Here is a 26,583-nt window from a genome sequence, read left to right as displayed (position 1 = left end):
TAAAAAGAGCTTTCAAGCTTAAAACATGCAGTATTTTTTCATGCTCCTTACCTGCCAGGGGGAAGACTCAAAAAGTAAATTTTAGTTAATTGCAAGGAAGACCCAATACATGACAAGCCTTGTGTAGAGTCACAGCTCACACAGAAATACAAAGCCACAGAAAGATACAAGAAAAGTACTTGCAACTACCTATGAGCTCAAGCACCTTTTACAGTGACATAGAGAACACATGTGTCCCATGAGTGACAAAGGAAACATCAGTGTCATACTTTAGAAAACACACTTGGAAAAGAAGTAGCATTGCTGCATTTGTGTCAAAAAAGCAATGAATGCCAAGAAAATAAATCTACTTGGGCTTAAAGCAAATTGAACATAAAGCATAATACCTGAGGATCTCCAAGGAAATGACTTCTCAGTAGAGCTGCGGAAAGAAAAAAAATTATCACACAAATGAACCATTGTCGTTAGTTTGGACTTCTTATTTTGTTTTTAATTAATCATAGAAACCTTCACAAAACCCCCCAGCAGATAAAACTTGAATAGTCCACGTAAATACCACTCTTCAGTGCTTTATACCTGACAACCAAACCACTGGCCATTGAGTTCAGCTTTCTATTAGTCTGTGGGAATTATTCATTGTAACTTCTTGTATGTCACAGCACTAGGCAGCGCAACCTGTCTGCAACAGGAGAGGTGAGAGCATGACTTACGACACAAACTCCTGTTTAAGGGGGTATGCTGTCCATGACAGCCCACACCAGTGTGTGTCACCAGCAGCACTGCACAACCAGCGTGCACAGCCCACAGACACCTGTGCACCACCGGCACCAAACATTTTGTTCGGACAGCAGCAGTCACTGCTTGTGGCAGGGTCTAGCAAAGGAGGTTTGGGGATCACCACTTGAGAGCATCTGGCTTCTACATGTACAGCAGTTCAAAAATCGTAGGTCTGTTCCTGTTAATTTTTTTCACTGTTTTTCCAGTTTCCAGTTTTCCAGAGAGAATTCTGATCCTTTATACAGAACAAGTCCAACCACCTGACACACAGCTACAACTCTGAGAGTGAGGAGGTGACAGATGTCACTGTCCAGGTTAGCAAGATGCCTTCAGAGCCAACTACTGCACAGACCAAGCAGGTGTCTCCGATATCAGTGTAAAACCCAACCTTCTCCTGCATTTTTCCAATACTGATTTTTTACCAAACTATCTTCACCCTTTTGTTCCTCCACTGAGCCATGTGCTTTCCTGTGTTCACAGTAGTACTGATGCAGAATTCATCCATAGCCCATATTTAGACTAATGTTAATAACACTAATGTGTTATTAACATTAGTCTAATTATTTTTATGGGAAAATGTATTTTCTAACTCTAAATATAAAATATCAAACTTTGAATAATACATCATTTTTCACAGTGATTATAAGCTACTGTTTTCCAAATAAAAAGCTCTTCAAAGGAAAAACAGGCAAGTCCATCCAATTTGATTGTGTCTAAATATCAGCATGAGACTGTGATTTTGGGTAAGATGTAGCAATATCTAAATTACCTTTTATTTTACTTCTTTCTACCACAGCTACCGATTACAAAAAACTAGCTCAGTCACAAGAACAGCATGAGAACATCCTTCTTTTCTAAAATGAAAACAACCATTTAGGAACCTTTTTGGAAACAAAATATTTGTACAAAATAGTGCTAAAGATACATGCTAGCACAAACTGAACTAGAGTTACAATGACACTTCAAGTAAAAGGAGAATTCCGACGCAGACTTCATGTGTCTGAAAGTCAGCCTCTGGCCCCAGAATTCCCATGCTACCTGAATACCAAGTTTTCCACTCTTGCCCTTTTGCTCTGCTCTTCAGACTTTCAGGAAACTCAATTCCTTACACTGAGGCAACATGGCTCTGTGTTGCTGGCAATGGTAACACATACGGAATGCACACAAATACTTTATTGTCACACATGCAAGGCTATAACTCAGAGCACATTCCTGCCCAACATACCTGACTACTTGACCTTCCTTTACAGGTACAGAATGTAGAAATGAAAAAGGCTACACTGACCATGGGTCACAGGAAGAAAGCTGCTTCATCAACACTTAACTGGTTAAGCATTTAACTTGACTCTTACTAAATAATTTTGGCATAAGTCTAGCAACATCGCCTACTGATATCATAATCTGATTTTGTCACCTAGCAGGTGCAATGTTAAGAAAACAGCAATTCTGCCAGCTTTGAGCAGTAACTCCACTGCATTTCATCCCAGTGTTTAAAAGCCTCTGTGGTGACACTGCAGGGCCCATGCCGAGCTGTTGCTAGAGTTAGTCACAATGCTGTCTCTTCCTGACAGCAGCCTGTAATATATCCCAAGAGAGCCCACATGTAGCAAGCTGCACTTTGGAAAATGTTAATTTAGCCCACTACTATCCTTGGAAAAGAATTAGGTTAGTAGAGTAGAAATGCAGAAATATTCCTCTATCACAAATACCATAACAGCTTGGTATGATGTACGGCTTTCAGTTAGAGAAGATAGAGACAAATATGACAGCAACACAAATATTTGGTAACTGGAGATGGACCATGCATGCAAAATGTGTTGAAATCCATTTATGCCTTCTTTTTTTTTTTTTTTTTTTTTGCCCTTTTGATGTTTTTCTCACTTGTATTTTTAAGGATTTGGATTAGTTTATTTGGGTTTTTTTTTTGAGGTTTTGATTAATTTGATTTCTTGTTGTTTGTTTTTTGGTTTTGCCTCTTAATTTCACACCTTTTCCTTGCCATTTCACTACTTTAGTTCAAAGCTATCTTAGATACAAAATTGAACCAACTACTAATCTGGAAAAAGTAAAAATCTGATAAATGGAAAAAGTTTTGCATGAAAACATTTAGAGACAAAACACACTAAGGGTCACCAGCACTGCTTTACATTTTCATATGGCAGCTCACAAACACTTTCCAGCTTTGAGTTTCCAGGTTAGAACAGGGGCCAGCAGCTCTCTCAGTGAAATGGCTCTGCCACTCTGCTAAGGCAGAAGGGGCTGGTGGAGTCTCAGCTAGGTCTCAGCCCGCACCTGTGCACAGCACAGCAGGCCTTCAGGAACAACACTGACACTTAGGAAGCAGATTTCTGATTTTGTTAAGCACAATTATGATCTCCAGTTCCTAGATTGGACAAGTCAATTCCCAGTGCATCTTTTGCAGGTATTGCATAACATTAAACAGTTTAAACCTATTATCTCTGCAAGTACGCCACAAGGTGAAAAGTATTTCTCATTTAAACAGCACCACTTGAGAGAAAAGCAGTGATTTCTGTTGCCTACCTTCCTGCTTGGCTATACTGCTGCTGTCATAAAGAAAAGGCAACAGATGAAAAAATTAAGTACTATTTATTAAATATTTATAAAATGTGAAAAGCTGTAAAAAGCTAAAAATATAATTCTGTAAAAAATGTATGTACTTCACACATATTCCTGTAGTATTTCAGTTCCCTGTGTGGCTACGCCTCCATCGTTGGAATACATCTGTGCTGTGAGGCGGCAGCAGCAAAGGGCTGTTCCCGGTGAGCCGGGCGCGCTGCCTGCAGAGCTGCCAGCCACACTCCATACCTCCACAGACTGAATGTGCCCTGTTACTTGTCCTTTAGCTTCCATTTTAAATATCTACACCAACAGCAGTTTACAACTGTATGCACTATATAGAAAACTCAGTGTAACCTTAAATTCTTAGTGTAGGGGGATTTCTCTAATAAAATGCCATGTACTAAATTCCATAAACTTGTATTACACCTTAGAAGCAACTGGAAACCATGAAAATCAATATTTTGCTTTTCTTGTTGAGACAGGTAACGAGACATTTTCAAAATATTTTAAGTAAATGAGGTAATTTTCAGTCTTCAACTTTTCTAACTATCTTCTTTTCTAGCTATCTTCTTGAATTCACCAATGTAACTGATTCGTCCACCCACTCTGCCAGACCCTATACCAGGAACCTAAGCAATCCTATGCTCCCTGCAAACAAATTAACCAGCACTGCCACCAAAAGCAGGTAGTCCTGGGACTTGCTGTGTGTTTCCAGGTGACCCTGGAAACCACTAATTTAACAGGTATGAATTCAGAAAGTGTCTGGAATACACTGTAATCATTAGAGAGGCCTCTTGAAACTGTCCTATAACTCTTTACAGCAAATCTGCATTTTTTAAATCCTTCAGATATTAATAGAGGTGAATAGCTATCAGTGAAAATATACTTATAGAGGACATAAGCACCACTAAAAAGCCTTTAATTTATGGGACAAATGAAAGTAAAGTCATCAGGACCTGTACCTTGTGCTGGCGATACTTGGTGACTCTGCTCCAAGCCTACATCTCTCTAGCTGATTAGCCACAATTTGCCTTTCCACTTCCAGTTCTCTGGTAAGTCTTTGAAATTGAAGCTCCTGAAATTTCAAAATAAAAAGAAAAGCATTCTTGATGTTAAAAAATGGGTGTGGATTAACTCTGAAGCAATCACTGATTCATCACAGTTGTGTGTTGTGTTTTGATTCTTCCTTAGGTGAATAAACTATAAAAGTGGAAATTAAATGGGTCTTTAAATCAGTGATTCATGCAAATATTGATTAATTACCTGTTACAGAAAGAAAAACATGTTTAAGCATTCTTGGGTTTTTTTACTCCTGCAATTAAAATTTTTGTGCCTTCTTACATTACCACAGTCTAAGAAAATCAGTGCCTATAAAGTCAGTCTTCAATTTAATCTATAAACAAGGAAACTGGAAAATTCCTAACCTTTCCAATCACAAACCTCCAAATTCTAAGCTATCCTACATTCTGACTGTAGTTGGAAACCTTAAGATCTACAACTTCAAACTGGCTGAGTGTAGACATGTGCTATTTCACCTTTTCTGAGTTCAGTGTTTTTATATTTCTTGGTCAAGGGTACCAAACTTCTTCAGCCTTTTTAAGAGGATTTTTGAATGCAACAGTGCAAGGTTGATGTGGGAAATACCAGTGCTGCACAGGATGGGTGTTACTGAAACCTGGAACCATTTTCTAAAGCTCTCTGAAATCCAGACTGTGTCACATCAAAGGATATTGAGGGAGTTTTTCTCCTCAGCTTTTATTGACCACAGAAAAGGGTTCTGTTGAGCAATTGCATTATTTTCAAACCGATACTGTAAACCCTCTGAAGTTTAGGTAAACCATCTAAAAATAGATGAACACCAATATTTAGTAATCAGATGAAGCACCAAGCAAGTCTTATCTAGAGGTCAAGTGCAACACAGAGCACTCATTTGATCTGAAAGCTCAAAAGACTGAGGAGGTTTCTCACGCTTATGTTATGGTACTGCCCAGCAGCTGTATGGAGCCAGGGATGTCAGCTCCTGCAGACTGCTCCTTCACACCCCACATCACACGGAATGGGGCAGAACACTTCCCTTTCACCAACCACTCTCCACTCCTGCCCTTCCAGAGCATACATGCAATTGTGGATACATCCAAACATTTCTGATAGCTCCCTAACCAAACTGAATCAACACCCTAACATCCCCAGTTTTGGCCAGAAGAAGTGGGTTTGCATCCAGGACACGTTTCCTGTTCCTTACCATTAAACCAATATTTATTAACAGCAATGTCATGGATGCAAACTGCCAATCTGAACCTATTGTTACTTACTGATCTTTTAATTAGATGAATAAAATTAAACATGCTAGCCATTAATTGCTTTCATTCGACCAATCTGTATTAATTTCCCTTTACAGATAGAGGCATTAATGAACACATTATTCTAGAAAATGTCTTGCTGCATAACATCTCAAGTAATAAACTGTCCATTTAAATAAAAATCCCTGTTTTTTGCCCCACTCTATAAAAATTCAAAGGCAGTTAAAACAGAATAAATATACTTCATTCTTCTTGAGAATAATTCTTAAGAGAAGAGGTGAATGACATAGTGGACAACAGAGCAATACATTTTACTTCATTTATTTAAACTACATTTAAAAGCAAATCTCACTTGTATTCTATCAGAAAAACTGAGATAAGGAGAAACAGGAGAAAAGCCACCAAGCCTTATTTGGCCACTTCAGAGACACACTGCTGAGTTGGGAACAACACCATCAGCTGTCTATTTACATTGTTCCTCACTTTATCTTGGTGTTGACCAGAGAGCCACAAACTGCACAGTGCACTGAACAGCAGAGGGGTAAGAGGCCTGCTACTCATCTGCCAGTTATAAATCACGCTGATGTTTAGGAAGATCCAATGTGCTCTTGCAAGAGCAAGAATAGTAAGAAAAAAAATCCATCTCTGTTTTCTAGTCTGAGTACATTCTGGCAAGCTCAGCCTGAGAGTCCAATGAAGAAGCAGTTTGAACTCTGAAACCATGAGTGCTGACTTGTGTATGTGCCTCCTTAAATTTGAGATCTGCAGCAGGTACAGATATTAAATACCTGCAGGTGCAGGTATTAAATACCTGCATAAATACACAAGATGGATAGTTTTAGAGCTACTGTCTTTTTTACAGCTGGAATACCTCATGCTTTAAAACGTTTTTCTTTTATCTTAAATCATATTATTAACATTATTATTATAGAAAACTAAGTCCTAACCAGCTCTAAATTGATCACCTTTCTAGGTTATGCTTCCTTATAATGAAATTTTATACCACTCTGAGTGCACATTGGACATACCCCCACAATGGGTATGTGGACAGCACACTAGTTCTGGCAGGAACAGCAGACTAGTTCTGGCAGCACATTAGTAGTTCTGGCAGGAATCTATCGAAATTTGTTTCTCTCTCCAGCTTTGGTGGGAGCAGTGGGAGGGCTCATTTCTTGAAGAGGATGCTCCCTGCACAGAGCCCTGCCCTGGGCATAAATCACAACTCACTGACTCCTACAGCACTGCCTATTGACAAAATGGCATTGTAGGACTCAAATACAGCTCTTAATAAGCTTAATAGCATTTGCAGCAGAACACCTATGTGGCAAGCACATAGTAAAATCATAGACATGAAATTACAGAACACTGCCATACTGCATCCCAAGGAGCAAACAAACCTTCTTAGACACACTACACTGGCTCAGCCAGAACTACTTTTATTCAAAATTATTCAACATACATTGAGGGGAAAAAAAGCAACCTGTAATTCTATAAACCTCTTTAGCAGCAACTGCTTAATCACCTTATCAAACTGCAGTTTTTATGTTCCTAACCTAAAATTCCACTGCAAAGCCACAGGCCATAATTCTTAATACGAAACTGCAATAAAAGCTTTAAGCACAATTTCAGCTCTGGATCAAGAAGCACACACACACAGGGCAAGAAAGCAGCTCACTTTGGAAAGCAGGTGCACTAACTGCAGGCAGACAGGCTGCTGTGAGTGAAAACCAGAGCCCAGAACATTTTAGAGCTGTCTAATCTCATCTTGGAGGCTGAAGCTTTTTTTGGAGGAGAGCCAAACCCTGTGTTGGTGTTGTAGTGTTTACACCAGGTGACCAACATCTCTTCCTTGGCAAGCTCTGTCCAGCAGGAATCTCACTTGGGATGACATTTCACTGCACCAAGGTACAGGCAAGACCAGTTACACCAAGCTCAGCAGCCTGCATCTGAGAGGAGTATTTTTACCTTGTGTTTACTATTTCTTATTCAACTGTAAACACAGTGCAGAGCCACACAACTTCCATCACCCATGAAAGTTCACACAGTGCTACAGAAAAGGCTATTACTTTTTGGATATTTTCATGATACAAATGTGCAACAAAGAAGAATAAATGTGCAACAAAGAAGTTGATTTATACCTTCCTTTATGTTAACCTCTTGCACTCATCTACGCAAAACTGTCTCTTCCCACCTGCCATAATTCAGAGCTAGACTGAGCAACTGATTACTTAAAACCACACTGAATACCGTATTTTCCAAATGAATACCGTATTTCCAAAGTAGTGACCCAATATTTAAATTCTCTACCAGAATCTACTGCAGAAAAAGCCTGTACTTCTAACTAACCATATTAGATCAACCTTAATATTTTCTGTAAAAATTAAGTTTACTCATGCACACAACTGCATTTGCATACTTTCAGTATCTCAGTATCTTCTAAAACAGAAGACAAGAGAGAAAAAATTGGACAGCGTAGAGAGAATCACAGATTACAGGATGTGAGATGACACAGCTACAATTACTGGCTGATCATACTTAGTCTGTATTCAACAGCAGCAGACCATTAAAGCCCTTAATACTTTTATGCATGCATTGTTCACTAGTCTGGTACAACAGTTTAGTGCTGCTCTAGCTGATGAGAGATCAAAATTTTAGCATTTTATAAAAAGCTTACTGTTGCCAGTGGCAGAAGGGAAGAATGGTACTGGAGGCATTCCCGGACTGCCTCTGACACGTCCTCTCTGAAGCTTTGTGGCAACACTGGGGCAGCTCAAGTCAGTGCTGGAGCTGAGGGTACTGCTCTGCCAGCTGGGCACCAGGGCTCAGTTGCTGCTGAGCAGACAAGCTGATAATCTAAACCAAGTGTGCTACACAAGGTGTCAATACTCCAGCATATGTCAGAGGCACCCACAGCTCCAGACAGGCTCTTTTTCAAAGGGAGCTTCTCCTCTGAAGCCTAATATGACAAAGGAGAAAGGAAAATTAACTTCTGGGTCATCATATGGATAAAGGAGTACAGAGAATTTTGATTAGGGAAATGAGCTAGCTACTTCATCTGAGACAGCAGTGGCATTAAATTTATTTTAGAGTAGGACCTTTAGGAAGTTGACATCTCAGACTTGACTCACTGAAATTAAAACACTGGTGAACAGCAGAAACTCTAAACCTCAAAGTTCTAGGATTAAGTAGGCAAGAGTGACCTATGCAATTGAACACAATACTATGAGAGTTGGAAGGAAACCCCAGTTCTTCCAGCCATTCACAAAATGTTGACCAAGATTTTTGTTTCACTTATGACAAACTTGGGAGTCCATTCAACAAAAAGTTCTGCCTTCAATTCAGAACTGCCACACATTTGCCACCTAACTGATCACTAGACGCATGCAAATCAGAATTTCAAAGTTTGTGCCCAATTACAGGAAGTGCATTTAGTAAGTCTCTTTTCAGGTATCTCCATGAAGTGACATGCCTACATAGAGTACTGAATGTACAGCACTACATATTTGAACTCTAAGGAAATCCCCAAGACTTAATAGCAAGAGTTCTCTTTCAAAAAGATGTTTCAACATGCAATAAAAAATAGGCAGAACACATTCTTCCTTCCATTTCCATCTGAAAAACATTGAGGTTTGCTCCGTGCTCCCAAACCCTATAAAAGGCATCTCCAAAATAATGTAAATATTTGTACTTAAACATTAATGAAGGGAAAAAGCAAGGTGCGTGTTCTCTATTTAAATGATACAGTTCAATATAGTTACACAAAAGGAAAAGATTTTGCTGAAGTCCTGAACAAACAACACTTCTGGAAAAACATGTAGACAAACCCAAGTGTTATCCACCTGAAACCATATCCAATTGTTCTTACTCTGTCACTTGTTACTAAAGAAAAGGTGAAAAGTTGCCCATCTCTAAGTGTCACAAACAGCTAGACCAAAGAACAAACTAAAACAACCAGCCACTGCTGCAAGTGCTTCTATCTTAGCAAAGACATTAAAATCAGTATATTCCAGTTACTTTTGAAAATTGCATTGATGAGTGGCTTTTCCTGCAAGACCTTTTCTCGGCCCAACCACTGAAAACTAAGGTGTTAAGCATGAAATTTACAATTCCAAATGATCCCATTTAATCTTGTCAGTTCAGCAGCAGTTCATTCCAAATCCAGCAGTATACAGCTTGAACACAGAAAATAGCAATGATTCAACAAACCTACAAGGAACAGTTGGCAATTAGCTGCCCTACATTCCAAGCTCCCAAAATACCATGCTGCCCCTAGAATTTCTAATAAATTGTTATTTTAGTATGAAAATACTCAATTTACTTTTAACTTGGATAAGAGACTCCCTACAGAACTCAACTAAACGTCTATGCAGGATTCAGAACTCCCCAGGATTCAGAAGTATAGACATGTTTTACTTTTATTTAAAACTTGTTTCAGCAATCCCTAAGATACTTCTACCCATGCTAGTATGGAAGTCTTGTAACATTTTAGAAGTGAAATTCATGTTTTAGGGAAAAAAAAAAATCCCAACTCCCCTCTAAAACAAACTCATAGAAAACAATCTCCTCCCCCAAACACAAAAATAGAAAAAGAACCACAACAAACCCAAAATACTCAAAATCCATAATCAAATTCACTTAAAGACAAAAAATATAAAAATATGTTATAGCTTCATTATAATTAGTTTTGGGATTCTCCTGCATTCAAAAAGGAATTCCTCTGAATCACAGAATCCCTGAGATCAGAAAAAGCCCTCCCAGATCACCAAATCCCAGCTGTGCCCGATGCCCACCCTGTCCCCAGCCCAGAGCCCTGAGTGCCATGTCCAGGCCTTCCTTGGACACCTGCAGGGATGGGCACTCCAAACCTCCCTGGGCAGTGCCAATCCCTGAGCCCCTTTCCATGGGGAAATTCCTGCTGGTTCCACCCTGAGCTCCCCTGGGCCATCCTGAGGCCGTTCCCTCTCCTCCTGGCCCTGTTCCTGGAGCAGAGCCCGACCCCCCGGCTGTCCCCTCCTGGCAGGAGCTGTGCAGAGCCACAAGGTCCCCCCCAAGCCTCCTTTTCTCCAGGCTGGGCCCCTTCCCAGCTGCCTCAGGAATTCTCCAGGCCCATTCCCTTCCTTGGACACACTCCAGCCCCTCAATGTCTTTCTTCTATCGAGGCACTGAAAACTGGAGATGCCTCAGCAGTGCCAGCACAGGGGAGGGCACTGCCCTAGCCCTGATGGCCACACAAGTTTTGACAAGGGCCAGGTGCCTTTGGCTTTCTTGCCCACCTCGGCTCATACTCACTTTAAAACAGATCTCGAGTTTTGTCAGAAAAGCACAAAGCTGCAGTGATCTAAATTTCTTCACAGGTTACAGCTGTTCTGCTTGTGTTATTTTATAACACTATGAGTGAATTGGAACGTTCCTTTCCTAAAACATGACCAAGGGAGATTGACCCAGCTGTCTGACACCTGACTCTTGAACAAGAGACTGATCAGAGCTAGAGGACACACTCCAATTTGGTAAAATAGTTGATTAAAACTGATTTGCAGTCCTAGGAAAAGGAAACAAATGGAAACTTTATTTAGAAGCAGCTTGTAGCATTCAAAGGCTAACTAGTGCAACCTTTTATATAATCATAACTATTGCCTCATGGCTATGACAGAAAGCTTATAGTAATTCAATATATTTATCCATCTTAGAACTACTGTAGTAATTTTTAAAGTTTTTATTAAATTAAAATATTGCCCAGTTTGACAAGTAATAATAAATTGTGTTTCCACTGCAGTGTTTCTGAAGTACTTGGGTCAGGGTGTGGCAGCTCTATTTTACAAACACTGACCTGCTGCACCTCACAGCAATTCCTGTACCAAAGGAAAAAGCAAACAGTGTAGCAGTTTCTGTTCAAGCTTAATAAAGTGAAGAATTTCACTGGAAAATATTCTGTTCTGGGCTTTCTGCCACACAGGAAGGGTGTTGAACATGTCAGTGTCCTTAATTATTATCAACAGAAAAAATAACAGAAAGCAGCAGTTCAGTTCTTAATTTTTTCATATTATCACTTCCAAGACTGAAGGACAATTTACATCTTCCTCCCCTCACACTCATTTTATGTGTCTTTCACAGAAATGCTCCAATTCTGAAGTTTGTGCAATGCTGATGATAAATGACTATTTAATTGTTTTTAGCTTTCATCAGAATTTAGTTATGTAATAGCAAAATATTTAATAGTCTTTTTATAAATGGAAAGAGGAATAGGTTTTAACATCCTTTCAAAAGAAAGAAAGATTCCATTATATTTTTTTCTCTAGGACTAATAAAAAGATACAAACACTGCTTGGGCAGGCAAAGGAACACTAACAAAAGCCTTTAGTCACACTCATGTCTGGTGGTGTTCCCAACAGAACTGCCTTGCCTGCTCACTTGGTGGGATCCAGCACGGCTGGAGCATGGAGCTGTCCTGGGCAGGGGATCCCTGCCTGCAGAGCCCAGCTCTGGCACTGCACTGCAGCTCCTGGGCAGGGGATCCCTGCCCGCAGAGCCCAGCTCTGGCACTGCACTGCAGCTCCTGGGCAGGGGATCCTGCCTGCAGAGCCCAGCTCTGGCACTGCCACTGCAGCTCCTGGGCAGGGGATCCCTGCCTGCAGAGCCCAGCTCTGGCACTGCCACTGCAGCTCCTGGGCAGGGGATCCTGCCCACAGAGCCCAGCTCTGGCACTGCCACTGCAGCTCCTGGGCAGGGGATCCCTGCCCGCAGAGCCCAGCTCTGGCACTGCCACTGCAGCTCCTGGGCAGGGGATCCCTGCCCGCAGAGCCCAGCTCTGGCACTGCCACTGCAGCTCCTGGGAAGGGGATCCTGCCTGCAGAGCCCAGCTCTGGCACTGCCACTGCTCAGCCACACTGTGAGCACGCTCCTTGTGCGCTGCAGCATAAAATGGACCGACTTAAAGTCACCACCAACGTACTTCAGACAAATGAACCCTAATGGCCTTTTGTGACAGGCTAGGATGGCACAAGGCAAACTCTTGTTTGGAGAGAGGGGACTGAAAGTATCTGCAACTCTTGGCTGACCTCTCACACCACAACAGCCTCTGGCAGTGATATCCTGCACACTGCAAATGTGAATATTAATTTTAACACTGCTAAGAAATTTTTAGGGTTGCTATTGTCACCTTAAATTACTTTTGAAACTATTAATTTAGGCATGAAAACTAAGATTCAAATTTCATTATCCTGCAGAAAACTTTTGTTTAACAATAAAGTATTATTGAAAACTGTTGATATAATGCAAACTGTTGATATCAAGGAGATATAACCTAATTCTCACCTTTTAAAAAATATTAATATGGGACAACATAAGAAATAATATATCATTTGCATTCAGAGCTACCATCTTGAATCAAGTTGTGATTCATCTTCAAGGAAGTTCCAAAACAGAAACAGCAAAGCAGATTTATTCTGAGGTTCAGATGTCACAGTTCGTGTATAAAGTCAACAAAGACGATCACTATTTCTCAGTATGATACAATGAAAGCCAAAGTATCCCTTCTCCCTTTGTGTTCCTTAAATTTAAAAAAGAAAAAAACCAACAAAAACTTTAACTAGAGTGTTTCCTTGTAGAACTGCTATTTTCCCCACTTGAATGATCTTCACAAATTAAGGCTGAATTTGATTGCAAATGCAATTTTATTCTTCCTGTAGAAACTTTAAATACACACCCATAAATGTGCTCCAGATTTAAAATGTATTAATACCTTTGTATTGATAACTGAAAACAATCTCAGAGTTTAATGACCATTTTTAAATAAAGTACAATTATCATACCCAATTTGTATGTGTGGGACTTTTGTAGCACTGAACACTTGGCTTCGCAGGACTTATAAGAACTGATTCTAATGTTGCATCAATTCTACACTAGATTTTCTCTTTCTTTGCCACTAAACCTGCATTTCCAGTCTGACTTATAACAGCAGTGCAGACGTTCCAAGGGATACAGAATACCAGAATGGTGCTTCTGTTTAACGCAGGTAACTGAACCCCTTACGTTCAGATTCCAAAACCGATACACCAAACAGACTATGGTGGCACTGGGTCACATGCTTCGGAAACAAACAGTGCTGGTTGTTGCAGCAATGCAGTAAGAGACAGCGGTTAACTCCACACACACTGAACTGATGAACTGCTGAAAATGAGCCAGATACCTGTTCCTTTACAGAAGCTAAAATGGTCGTGGCAGTAGTCTCTGGTTCCATGCCTGGGCCTGTGGAAGTCTCCTGTGCTGTCTGCGGCAGCCCCTCCTCCACCATTGGGCTCTGCTCAGGGGCTGGCATTTTGCCTGCAATAACAAGATTTTAATATAGTTTACATTTTCAGACAGTGATGTTTAAAATCAAAACTTTCAGGATTATGAATTATATTCTTTTTTTCTAGAAGCTTTCCAAACTTAACTAAATTAGCAGAGAACTTTGCATTACTCAATGTATGCTGTGTGACTGTGTTTCACCTTCACAAATGGAGACCAGAATCACGCACACAACTCAAGGGTTGGGCAGGAGCAAGTAGCTTGCATGATGCTTCAACATTATTTTTAAAAACACTATTTTGTGGTGGTTAATAAAACTAGCACAATTCAAGATGCATGAAAAATACTAGTGTTAACTATAAGGCACACCCAGGATCAGTACAAATTTACCACATGCAGTTTTCAGCACAGAAGAATGACACATAACAGCAGAATGCTCTGCTGTCAGGAACAAACTAAGGAAGAGACTAATTATGGTAATAAAAGCTTAATGGGAGCAATGCTTCTAATGCTCTTTTTGCAAAAGAGGAAATTAAAAGGCTAAAGTTAAAGCAAATTGCCCTGGGCTATGGATAGTGTGGAAAGGACTGACAGGATTAGCGTCCAATAATCCCAAGCTGTGTTATTGCAGAGGCAACACACTAACAATTCCAATCCATGGAAAAGAGCAATTAATTTGTTCAATTATCAAAGTCACTATTAACCAATATTACAGAGATAGTTACGAAGTGTGTTTAACGCTTTGAAAACAGCAAGTAAGTGGCATTCACAAAGCTTAACACAGATACCACGCTTTAATTTCATTCAGAAAATAAAGGTTGTGAGGTCTAATGTTAGGAGTAATTCATGTTTCATTTTAGATTTTCAGAACTAACTCATCCAATATTCCTAGGGCAGACAAACAGGAACAGATTCCTTCCTCATTGCATTCATTACTCAAAGGGTGAGGAGATACTTAGGCTGCAAATCGGCTCCAAGACCAGGAGTGGACCCATGAGACCCCTCAGTGTGGAGCTGTATTAGCCATGAGCACCTGAATGAGCACAGGGCAATGCACAGGATCAGTGCACATCTGTGCTGCAGAGCTGCATGTTTCTGACAGGGTTGAAAGGGGACTTGAGTTGACCCTGGAGGGATCTCTCCTGGGATCGCTGGTCTCTTGCAAGGTTTCTCCTTCACCCTGTACGCAGAGCCCAGGCAAAGGCCCGTGCTATTAGAAGAGGGCTGTGCTGCTACTGGAGAGGTGAGGTGACAGCAGAAGAACAAGTGCTTTTGTTCTGCTCTGTGTACGGCAGCATATGGGCTGTGAGAGGAATGGCTCCTCTTCAGGCCCATGAGCTCTTCTGGTGCTAGCACGGGGTCTTTATTAACCACCCTGTTCCGGTCTAAAAGAGCTAAAAGAGCTCGTGACACGGTTCATGTGCAGTTGCACATCAGCCACTGAGGGAATCAAAGAGTTTTTGGGTAAGATGAGTGATGGGAGGCAGTGGAGCAGTCATGGGGGCAACCTGTGGTGCAGAAGCCTGGTCACCCACCAGCTTCCACCACTGCAAATGGAGAAAGAAAAGCTGCTTCCTAAACACATCGGAGAAGGACCCCAACTCAGCAAGGCAGGAATTTTTCCCTCAGCACCTTGCAGGTGAAGCGCAGGGAGGCTGCCCTGTACATACCCTGAAATGCGCCTGTATGAACAGCCCTTTCTTACCATACACCCACACCACACTTATCTTCGGGAACAAGGCAAAAGTAAGTGCACAAAGGTTTCTGCTGTCAGGAGTGCACAAGGACACCTGAACATGCTAGCCCAGCCATACCAAGGGCCACTCTACTGCCTTCTCCCCTTCCCACAGACATGGTGCTCCCCTCATCTTCCCTTCCTGCAACATGGTGCTCCCCTCAGCTTCTCTCCCCACGGACGCGGGTCTCCCCTCAGCTTCTCTCCCCACAGACATGGTGCTCCCCTCATCTTCCCTCCCCGCAGACATGATTCTCCCCTCACCTTCTCTCCCCACGGACGCGGGTCTCCCCTCAGCTTCTCTCCCCGTGGATGTGGGTCTCCCCTCACCTTCTCTCCCCACAGATGCGGGCCTCCCCTCACCTTCTCTCCCCACGGACGCGGGCCTCCCCTCACCTTCTCTCCCCATGGATGTGGGCCTCCCCTCACCTTCTCTCCCCACGGACGCGGGTCTCCCCTCAGCTTCTCTCCCCACGGACGCGGGTCTCCCCTCACCTTCTCTCCCCACGGACGCGGGTCTCCCCTCAGCACAGACACGGCTGTCCCCTCACCACACCACACTGTCCTCCTTATGGCCAGGTTGCATGGCGCACGGTGAGCATTCCCTCCTGCCCAGCACAGCCAGGGCTCCCCGGGCAGGGCACGGCCTCCGGCTCACCCACGGCGGCTCCCGCGGGGATTCCTCTCCTCGTGCTCAGCCGAGCTCCAGCCTGTGGTGTGCGGGGCTGCGGGACACCTCCGTCAACTGCAACCGGAACAGAACTCACTCTCGACAAATAAAGCAACATTAAATGCTACTCGACTTCCAAGGTGCCACAAATGAATAACCAGACATATCTGGCTGTTTCTGAAACACTATTTTTATTGGTTTCAGCTTGCAGATACAAACGCTGCCACACAGAGCCTGTCACAAGCTGCATGTCAAGTGGGCACACAACTAAAGCTTCAAGGACTGTTTCTACAGAACCCATTAAACAGCAATTAAGCAAGCAGAATAAGAAACGACCTCTAATAGTTGTATAATAGGATTTTGAAAAGTCAAATGCGCATCTTTATGGTTTTAGAAAATAGTAATTGTTTCTTCAAAGTTTTACTTCCGATAACCAACTCTTTAATCAAGCAGTAAGAACCCAAAGCACAGAATACATGTCACAATTCCATGTGTCATATCTGATTTTTTATATTGCTTACCATAGTTCTTTTATGACTATAACTCAGTGTTTCAGGTTTCTAAATGATCTGATAAATTTGCAAGCATATCAAGTAATAAAACTACCCAATTGAGCCTTGTCTTCATTTAGAAACATCTGCTAAGCAATCTAAAGGACAAGTCTCAAAAACTCACAAGTTACACATGCGCTTCTCTCAGAAGGGGCTGCTTGCTGGTCCATATATCCCACTGTGTCTCCACCTGAACATAACAGGGCAGTGCCTGCTGCAGTTTGGGATTTCCAGGAGAGAAGTAGAAAATAGAGCAGTGAAACAATCTCAATTTGTCTTTTCCATAGTTTTCTCTCTCTTCTCACCCCAACACTGTGAATAACTTCTCAACCAATCTGTAGTAGATTTCTGTAACAAACCAGTCCAGAAAACATCCCTCTGAGCTGGCTGGAAGGTGTGCTAATTCATTGGAATGGAAAATATACCCAGTATTGAGTATCTAATGAAAACATCCAGATAAAAACAATCAAATTAATTATTAGTGAAGGTGTTGGTGTTAAATGTACATCTATCTCAGTGTTAAGAGATGTAATCACAGGCCTACACCCTTTCACATAGGCAGTTGTTTCAACTGATGTTCCTTCAATTAACACATTTCTTGGCAAAGTTACTGATTTTCTAATCTTGATTCCAACATTAAATGACTGTTGGCTCTGATCCTACAAACACTTAGGTACACGCTTGAGCTAATAAATGAGTCTGCTCATCCCCTCCTTGCCCTCCTGCCAGGCCTGTGGGCTCGGGTGACAGCACAGGAGAGTAAAGGAGCAGGAGAAGCTCTGCAGGGCCCAGTCCCCACCCCCACAGCCCTGTCTAGGGATGCTGCTTAAGGACAGGAACCCACAAAGTCAAGGCAGGCTCTCATCTTCACCTTATAGGAACAGGAAATAGCAAGAGTAGGTTTTGTGTGAGCCTTGAAATCTGCTACGAGTAAGAAGTTGAGAGGAGTTAATACAAAACCCTCCTTCTTCCCTTCACAAGACTGGGACTTACCCACTCAAAATACTCCCTGGACTTGTGCTACCGCTCATTTGGGGATAAATAACCGATTCATTACTGGAAAACTAGCAACCAGATTTCATACCTCAAAAAAATTAGGTTCACAGTTACATTGCCTGTCATGGCTGAGCAGTCAGACATCACCCAGAACAGGAGACTACTCCCACATTTTTCCCAGGCTGTCCAAACCCTCATCCCCCACAGCCCCACGCTGTAGATTCCTAGGTCCTGCCCTGGGCTGCTCTCTGCAAGCCCTGGGCACTGACGGATCAGGAAGTTCACACAGGTACCACCAGAAATGCACCTTAATGCTTCCCTGCATTCCAGTTCTTTTAATTCTCAAACTGCTCCTGAACACTGAAGGTCTAGGATCTCTGTAGCCACAATGAAAACTCAGAAAATGTATTTTACTGTTTATAGCTCTGTTCAGTGCATTTCAGCACACCTGACTGCATGTTAACGTCACTGAACATCAAAGTTTACACACTAAATTCTCTGCTATTGCAAAGAATATACAAGAACTGGAAGCTTTAAATGTTCTGGAATGATCTTTTGGTGGATATTGCAGAACTAAGACTTGTGCATGGTATAAATGGCTCTAATGAAGCTCAAGAGTATAATGTGAGAAGCTTGGAAATGTGGAGGACAGAGAGAATTTGCTGTGCATTTCAGTCTTTGGTAAAAAAATAATGCCTTTCAATCGCTTAGATAATTTTTCAGGAAAATACTTAAATAGTTAATCTTGTATGTTAAGTCCAAGAAAATTCTTAACACCTATTCTGAATTTTCAAATTCTCTATTTAGAAGTAAAGGCCAAAAGCAGTGATAACCTAGCTCCGGGCTGGCATGTCCACATGAAGTGTGCAAGAAAGACAAAGCTGCTCAATTTGAAGCCTCCACTTTGAAATACCCTAAAATAATTTTGAGAGCAGTGGTTTTTCCAGTCTCTCTGCTGTAGAGACTCACTCAAATGGCTTTATGAAACCACACAGTAAATCAAGGCAGAGCAAACCAAGCCACCATAAAGACAGCTTTCCATCCAGGGAGGATTTGGCAGGGACCACCACACTGGGCCATTGTGGGATTTGCTTAAGCAAAGCTCACCTAAACAGCCCCATAACTATCTCTTCAGAGGACAGTGCTGCCTCCAGTGTGCACCCCCTGCTCATGTGGTTCACACAAGCACCAGCTCCCAAAGCCTCCCAGCCCTTCTCCTTCCACAGAGCCCTGCACTGGGCTGGGCAGTCACCTGGTGGCTCCAGCAGCAGCCAGCCTGGCTCTCACACTGCTCTCAGCACACAGGGAAAGAACCTGGGAAGCACCAGCTCCAGCAGCAGCCAGCCCGGCTCTCACACTGCTCTCAGCACACAGGGAAGGAACCTGGGAAACACCAGCTCCAGCAGCAGCCAGCCCGGCTCTCACACTGCTCTCAGCACACATTTGACCTGCAGCCAGTAAGAACAGCCACCAGCACAATTCATGCTGAAGAGGTAATACAATTCTTATCGACTCTGCCAGCTAGGACATGATAAAAATAATATTAATAATGTAAATAATGTATTTATTTCACGAGGGCAACATGAAAAAAACAATGGGAAACCTCTCATCACTGAAAATCCTCATATTTATCTAGCTACATGGGTAACACAAGCAATAGTAGTAAACTACCAATGACATTAGACAAATACTCATTAGTACAGAGGGGAAACGCTCCTATAAGCTAAAATCAACTTGCTGGGACACTAACATTTACTACATGACAAAGTCATTCTTGTATATCTACACTTAGAGCAACAAGCCAAATCTCAGCTCTTAGTCAAAGACTCTGCTCATCCTTTACAGTGTGCATGAGAAGTCAAAACTTGAACAAAACATACTACATTTCTAGTTTTTACAGGAAGATATCAATAAAATCGACCTGTTTTCAGGTTCTTTCACAGAGCTGTCAGAACACTTCCAGGTAGGAGCAGTTCCCATTGGTTTCACCCTGCTGCAAGGCCAGAGCAGGGATTGAAATGCTCAAGCTTTCTGCAACCAAGTGACTGAACCACGCTCTGCGTTGTCTGCCAGCCTGCAGAATGTCTTTGGATGGAGAGGCAGCAGATGACAACTTACCCACTTGCAAAGATGATGCAAGCAACTAAAAATGGATTCTGTGAAAGATGGCTCCAGTATTTACATAAAAGGCAGGGTTTGAAATTTCCAGATGCAGTAGGGGAGGATACTCCAAATATCAACTGCAGGCTAGCCACTGTGTTCAGAGATACGTTTTCATTATGGACATTAGTAGTGCACAAGTTCATGAAGACTTAAGGATAAAACCAAGAAAATAAACATGTTATCTGATGAAAACATGGAAGAAAGTAACTTAGGATAAAAACCACCTGCACAGCTGTGCAGACTGAGTCCCACAGTCAAAAAGGACTCCTGCACACAACTGACCTGTTGCCTGAGAAATGTGGGAGATGTTTAATTAAAATCTTAAAATGCACATTAGCTCAGCTTTTTGATAAACATATTTTTGTTACAGTTCCTAGGAAAAGACAGTTTTTAGGGTTTTTTTGGCTGATGGCTACATACGTTAACTCCACTCCAGTGAGCAGGCAAGATTCTACATCTACAAATATCTAGTTGAAACATGCTCATGAGACTAATATCTTTTATAGTTTTCAAACTAACCATTCACCAGAAGGTATCAGACATGTACAGCAAGACACCCATTTTGAATAAAGACATATTTATAGCCACGTCCTTCAAGGCCTGAGGCACTGTCTGTAGCTCACCTGAAAAGAAGCCTCTTTGTCATCTGAAGGATGTCTGGAGAGCATTTACACTTAGCAAACATATGAAGTACGAGAAGCTAAATAGAGTTTTCAGTAGTTTAAGTCAACAAGGCTCCATGACTTAAGAGAAAAAAGAGATCCCAAATCTGAACTTTCCCTTTGGGCCATCCCATGTCTGCACTTTTCTGCTGAGGTATCTAAATCCACTGCCATTGAATACAGCCTCATCAGAGCACAGCGCTCAAAGCCAGCTCTGCAGAATAGCAAACAGACAGCAGATTGATCTCGAGGGATAAAGTTCAGTCTCTCTTCTATCCCAGACTGAGGGGGAGGAGGGAAACACAGCATCACAGAAGGATTTTAGGTTTTCCAAACAGACTGTCAGGTGGCAAGGACATTCATCAATTACTCATTCAACCATGCACAGAAGGATAAATTCTCAGTTTGGTGTTGGCATAGATGCAATTAATGTAGGTATGAAGTACTTCAGAATGAATTTCACAGAACAACATAACTTGCAGACTAACAGCTGAGAACCTGCAGCACAGGCATGCTGTGCTGACACCACTGCTGCCCTGTGCCCCAGCTCCAAACCTGTACCCGGTCCATCTGCCACCTGAAAACTACAAACAAGCCAATGGCAATTAAAATGACAATGGCTGTAAGTACATATATGGCCACTACTAACTACAACAACGGCTGCAGCTGCTGTTCAATTTCTACTTGTATTTCCTCCTAGCAAAATTATTGCTGAAGTGTGACTATGTTATTGCTAGAGAGAATGCTCACTACCTGCAGGGAGACATGCCTCAGCTGGAAGAATTAGCAACCCAAATATATGTTATATGCCTTTATAAAAGCATGCTTCTCAACTTTGTCACATAGTATATTTGAAGAATATTATTATACAAAAGTTTTTCTCAATGATAACAATTATCAGCTACAATCCCCATTACAAAAGACAGCTGGAGAGTTACAGACTTCCACAGCTCCTCCTGTTTGGACAATGCCAGTTTTTGAGCAATGTGGTGTCACATGTATCCCTGAGATGGTCTGGAGCTGGACACTACCAACACCAGTCATTACTCTGCCTTTAGAAAGCAAGCAGCTGTGAGCAGCACTTCCCCTTGCACAGCTGTGTGTTCACTGGCACCACAGCCCCACATCTGCAGGGACAGCTGTGCCTCAGCAGCTCAGCTACCTTTGGCAGGGCCAGCAACCCGACTGTGCCCCTGCAAAACTGAAAACCTGCTTTTACTGAGGATGCTGAAACCCTGCTTTTATTGGGATACATTTATGAATTCTTCAGTGCTACCGGTGGATGCTCCTGCCCAAACGACTACTATAGAAATGTCAAATTCTTGCATACCATAAACATAAATTGGGGAATACCACTGTTTTCCAATAAACATGGCTTCTGATTAGCAAAAGATTTTACTAAAATGAAGCTTCATCAATTACTAAACTGCAGTTTACTCTTCCTCTTGCCCTGAAACAGAACTGCACAGCAAAACTCTGCTACCAAGAATACTCTACCTGCAAACTTTTACATTTAAGCAAAGGAAGTTGTCTCCTCTTCTGTTCTCCAAGCTAGAAAGTAAAAAAAAAAAAAAAAAAAAATCCTTGAATGTAGAAGCAAAATATAAGAGTTAGACAACAAGCATCTGTGTTTTCAGGCCATAGTTACCAATACTTCCATCAGTTCTCCAATATCCCAAAGATTATTATTTTTCTGAGGTGTATTTGATTTTGTTCACCCCTCAAAACTGAAAGTACTGTAGTAGGATTACACATAACTCTACTCTATAGATAATTTAGCATTTCTACTAATACTTTATGAAGAGATGAAAAGTTGTGAACACCAAAATTTACAAATGATATCACAATTAGAGGAGATCAAGGACAACTGTGTGATTTGAGGAAAACCACAAAGAAAGAAGAATGAGCCAATGTTGATAAACACAAAATCACACAAACTGTTCCCATCCAAGTGACCCATATGCCTTCCTGTAGCAGGGGTAGGTGACAGAAACACAGCAACAAAATCAGGCAGACTCAGGTTAAAGTGTCTGGCGAGGCAGGAAAACCTTTCGCAGAAGTGCCAGAGCGGGGAAAAGTCAGGTCAATGGTACATTAAATAATGTCAATAATTGTAACCACACTCCAAAACAGGCATCCACTGCAAACTATAGGCAATCCAGCATACAGCAACAAAAAGTTTCAGAGAGACGGAAAACCATACATTGAAGGAAGAATTAAGATTAAGTGTGGAAATGGTCAAGAAGCAAAACAAATACTGAATGAAGGCATATGGTTCTTTGCTGATGCTCAGTTAAAACAAGGAGAAACTTTAAGAACAGCATTCACAGGCTTCCTGCTGTGTGGCAGAATTGCATCTTTATGCAGCAGTACAAGATCCTAAGATGTGATTTTCTTCTCACAGTGAAAAAGATTTCTTCTGGTAAAATCTGCTAAAGGCATGCAATTTTGTCATGAGATGGTAACATTTTGCATCAAAGTTTACCAGTTGGACATACAATTTAGATAGCTTTCCTGCCTCAGTTCCTGAAAGACTGAAAGTATGACTCAAATGTATTTTAAATGTTAACATCAAAGGAATCTCAAATAGTTGTCACAACAACACCAATCTTATTTCTACCTTTTAATTCTCTGCCCTATATTTTAGTCACATGCTAATTCCTGAGCAGGGCAATTAAACACACCAAAACCAGTAACAGGCACTAGAATTTCAAGTGTTAGGAAAGAGCGTGGGTTTTTTTTTAATCCAATCTACCTAATTTTGTTCAACGACAAGAATTATACCTAATAATATACCTAATAATACCTAAGAAATATACCTAATAATACCTAATTTTGTTCAACGACTAGAGAAACATATTTGGTGCAATGTCTTGACATTGCCGTGTGGCTTTGTGAGATGCAACCAGGAAAGCCCAGGTGAGAGCACTGGGAAAAAGAGAGGTGACCAGAGACCTCCCTAGGAAGTTGAACCCAAAGCAGCAGCTCACTTGCATGGAAAGGCACTTGGGTGGGCTCTGTCACAGCTGTGCCCGGGCTCCCTGCGGCAGCAGCAGAAGATGGCACTCGTAGGCATTCCGCAGGGCATGGCTGGGGCACGGGACACACAAAGCAGGGAGCAGCAGGCAGAGGTCAGGAACTACAGGAGAATCCAGCTTAAAACAAACAGCAAGCTCACAACCGGCCGCTGAAGCCCAACACACAAAGGCTGAAGGCTGTTCATTGAGCCCAGCAATCCCCAATTCCATATTACCTCCCACACACAGCCCTGCCTCACCCACACTCCAGGTGACGCGGCTGACACAGAGAACCAAGTCCTGCATGGAAGCACATACAGCAAAACAACAGCTCTGAGGAAAACACAAAGCTGGGATGCCTGTAATCCAAGTACCTTCCCCTGGCAAAGAAAAGAGAGGGAAAAGGAGAAAAAGGTACCTCAGTGATCCCTCCTGCTTCTTTTCCACTTCGCAGTGCACTGAAAATGCACAATCTTTGCAGACTGCTTTAGTGAAGTTTTATGCACCCAATATCAAGCTGGATCAATTGAAAAGTCAGAAGAAAGCAACCAAAGCAAAGCAAATTTTACGCAGAAGTTGCCTGTGTTTGTATATAAAGCAGAGACTTTTGGGGAAAGCAGTAACAGCCAAAATCCTGAAGTCACTGCAGGAAGGACAAAACAATAATCAAGGATAATATTTAAAAGAGCTACAACTACCTTCTTGCCAGTATCAGACAATATAAATGACATTAATTATTTAAGTGTTGCTGTCTTCTCTAAATGGAATACAGGGGCTCCTTTTTGCCCTTCTGAATTCAAAAGAACACAAATTTTTAGATCATTTCACATCTATACATAATAGAAAAAATAAATGTTCACACTTACGATTTAGATATGCCTGACAATTAATACTTATATATTTAAATAAGCACATCTACCAACAGTGAAGATAGAAACTCAGCCAGTTATTTTCACTGTGCTGTAACACAAATGTCAGAATGAAGGATTTAAAAGGCAGTGATCAAAAGCAAAGCCTTTCAGTAACAATGAGGGAGTTGGAAAATTGTGCAATTTTAAGTCTTAAAAAAATACAACAATTAATTAGTGTTTTAGGGGATTTCCACTTTCAAACTTGAGAAAGCCTGCTCCTGCTTGCTTTCTGCAAGTCCAGGAGAACGTCAATACAACAACTCAGGAAATACACTCCTGGATGACACCAGCAGAAAAGAATGCACTTCCACCACTTGCAAGATTGCTCTTTATTGCTCTTTTATGTAACGCTTACGGGGTAATTGTAGTTAGAGGCATATCTTTCCATTTTTAGAATGCCTTACTTCAGCTCCATAAGAATATGTACCATTTCAGAGAGCTGCTACTGAGCTGTCCTTGCCGGGCGCTGTGAAGCGCGGCAGGAACAGGCCCCTTTGGCAGGATGCAGCACTGAACCCGGGCCTGAGCGGAAGGGAGGAATCCACCAACACCCCAGTCACTGCACTGCACAACTGCGAAATACTCGGCACACAAACCATTTCTGCCACCTCAAATGAACCATTTCAGTGAGGTGCTCCAAGGCAGCTGCTAGTCATCTTCTCAGTATCACAGACAGCAGGATAAATTACAGATAGCAACAGAATGCATATCCACCTAATAGCATCTTCTTGCCTGCTTGTGAGGGACCACTTCAAACCAAAACATTTAAAACTGAACTTTTCAGCAATAGCGCAGGAATTCTATAGAGGTTCAAACTATCGGTTTTTATTCTTTAACTTAATGTAATATAGGACATTCTCTATTACTTCCATTCTCATACGACCTAACAGGTAAAGCTCAAATACCAGAGCAAATGTGAACATGTCCAGCAAGGAGGGGCAAAAGTAGGCTCAAAAATCTACTTCACACAAACCGTGTTTAAAAGAAATGTGTAACACTGCACATCTTTTGTCAAACTAAAGCCCAATAAAAACTTGATGAAAAATGTCATACATATATATATATATAAATAATATATATATATAGTCTGCACACAATTATTAATTCAAATAAGGTTTGTAAAGAAGTTGCTTCTTTAAAACGGCAAATACATTTTGTAAGTTGTTTCTCTACAGTAATGCTGCTGGTTAATTCCAAATAACACTCAGAACACATCTCCTGATTAATACTGTCAGTCTTTTCTTACATGTTTTAAAAGTAGCCCTCAGCAAGGTTGTTAATGCAGACTTCAGATCAGCACATTCCCGTACAGCAGGGTAAACATGCACACGCATTACCTTGTCCCATTTTTATCTGTTCTTAATACTGATGCTGCTGCTACCCGTCATCATCCTCCTGGTAAGCCACAGAAAGAATACGCCCAGGAATAAGCAAGAAGTCCCCTGTCATTTATGGACACCTTAAAAGACAGTATTGACTTGCAACTGAACTGACAGAGTACCTGCCCTTGCGTCTCGGGGTGACATCCTGGAGAGCTGCTGTCCTTGAGCACTCGGGGATCTGAGCACAGCTCCCTTGAGGCAGGGCAGCCACCAGGCAAACATAGCACCAGGGCTGAGCAGAACCATGCCAGGCTGACAATCCAGCCCTTTGGGGTGCAAGCTCTATTAGAAACAGATACCACCAGAATCTTGGTCCTGTGAGACCCAGCTGCTCTAGACATCAAAGGAGGCACGAATAATCAGCACAGTGGTGGGCACAGCTGTTCATTTAATGGATACGGCAACAAAAAAATGCAGTTAAATAGAAAAGATTATGCAACAAACTCAAGCCTGGAAAACAGAACAGAAAAAAATCAGTTGCCAAAATTGCCATGGAGCACATCATTATAGACTGATTCTATTTCTAAATGGAAAGATAATTCAAGTAGGCAGA

General features: G+C 41.8%; 1 protein-coding gene across 9 annotated transcripts in view; it reads right to left on the bottom strand.

The window, feature by feature from the left end:
• The window catches only part of PKP4 (plakophilin 4), a 63,943-nt gene that overhangs the window by 24,230 nt on the left and 13,130 nt on the right, over positions 1-26,583 (bottom strand). For 5 of the 9 annotated variants that reach the window (XM_072931830.1, XM_072931833.1, XM_072931834.1 and 2 more), the window contains exons 2-4: positions 13,843-13,976; positions 4,320-4,432; positions 387-421 (exon numbers count right to left, since the gene is read on the bottom strand). In XM_072931830.1, coding sequence (XP_072787931.1) covers positions 387-421; positions 4,320-4,432; positions 13,843-13,971 — 277 coding nt within the window. In that variant the 5' untranslated portion in view covers positions 13,972-13,976. Of the gene's footprint in view, positions 1-386; positions 422-4,319; positions 4,433-13,842; positions 13,983-22,217; positions 22,272-23,997; positions 24,103-26,583 lie in introns of those variants that run through there. The other 4 variants (XM_072931837.1, XM_072931838.1, XM_072931832.1 and 1 more) reach the window with 3 other exon arrangements.

The sequence above is a fragment of the Taeniopygia guttata genome, chromosome 7, assembly GCF_048771995.1.
Source record: "Taeniopygia guttata chromosome 7, bTaeGut7.mat, whole genome shotgun sequence".
Lineage (NCBI taxonomy): Eukaryota > Metazoa > Chordata > Aves > Passeriformes > Estrildidae > Taeniopygia > Taeniopygia guttata.
The sequence above is the reverse complement of the archived record's forward strand: the minus strand, read 5'-3'. Positions and strand labels throughout refer to the sequence as shown.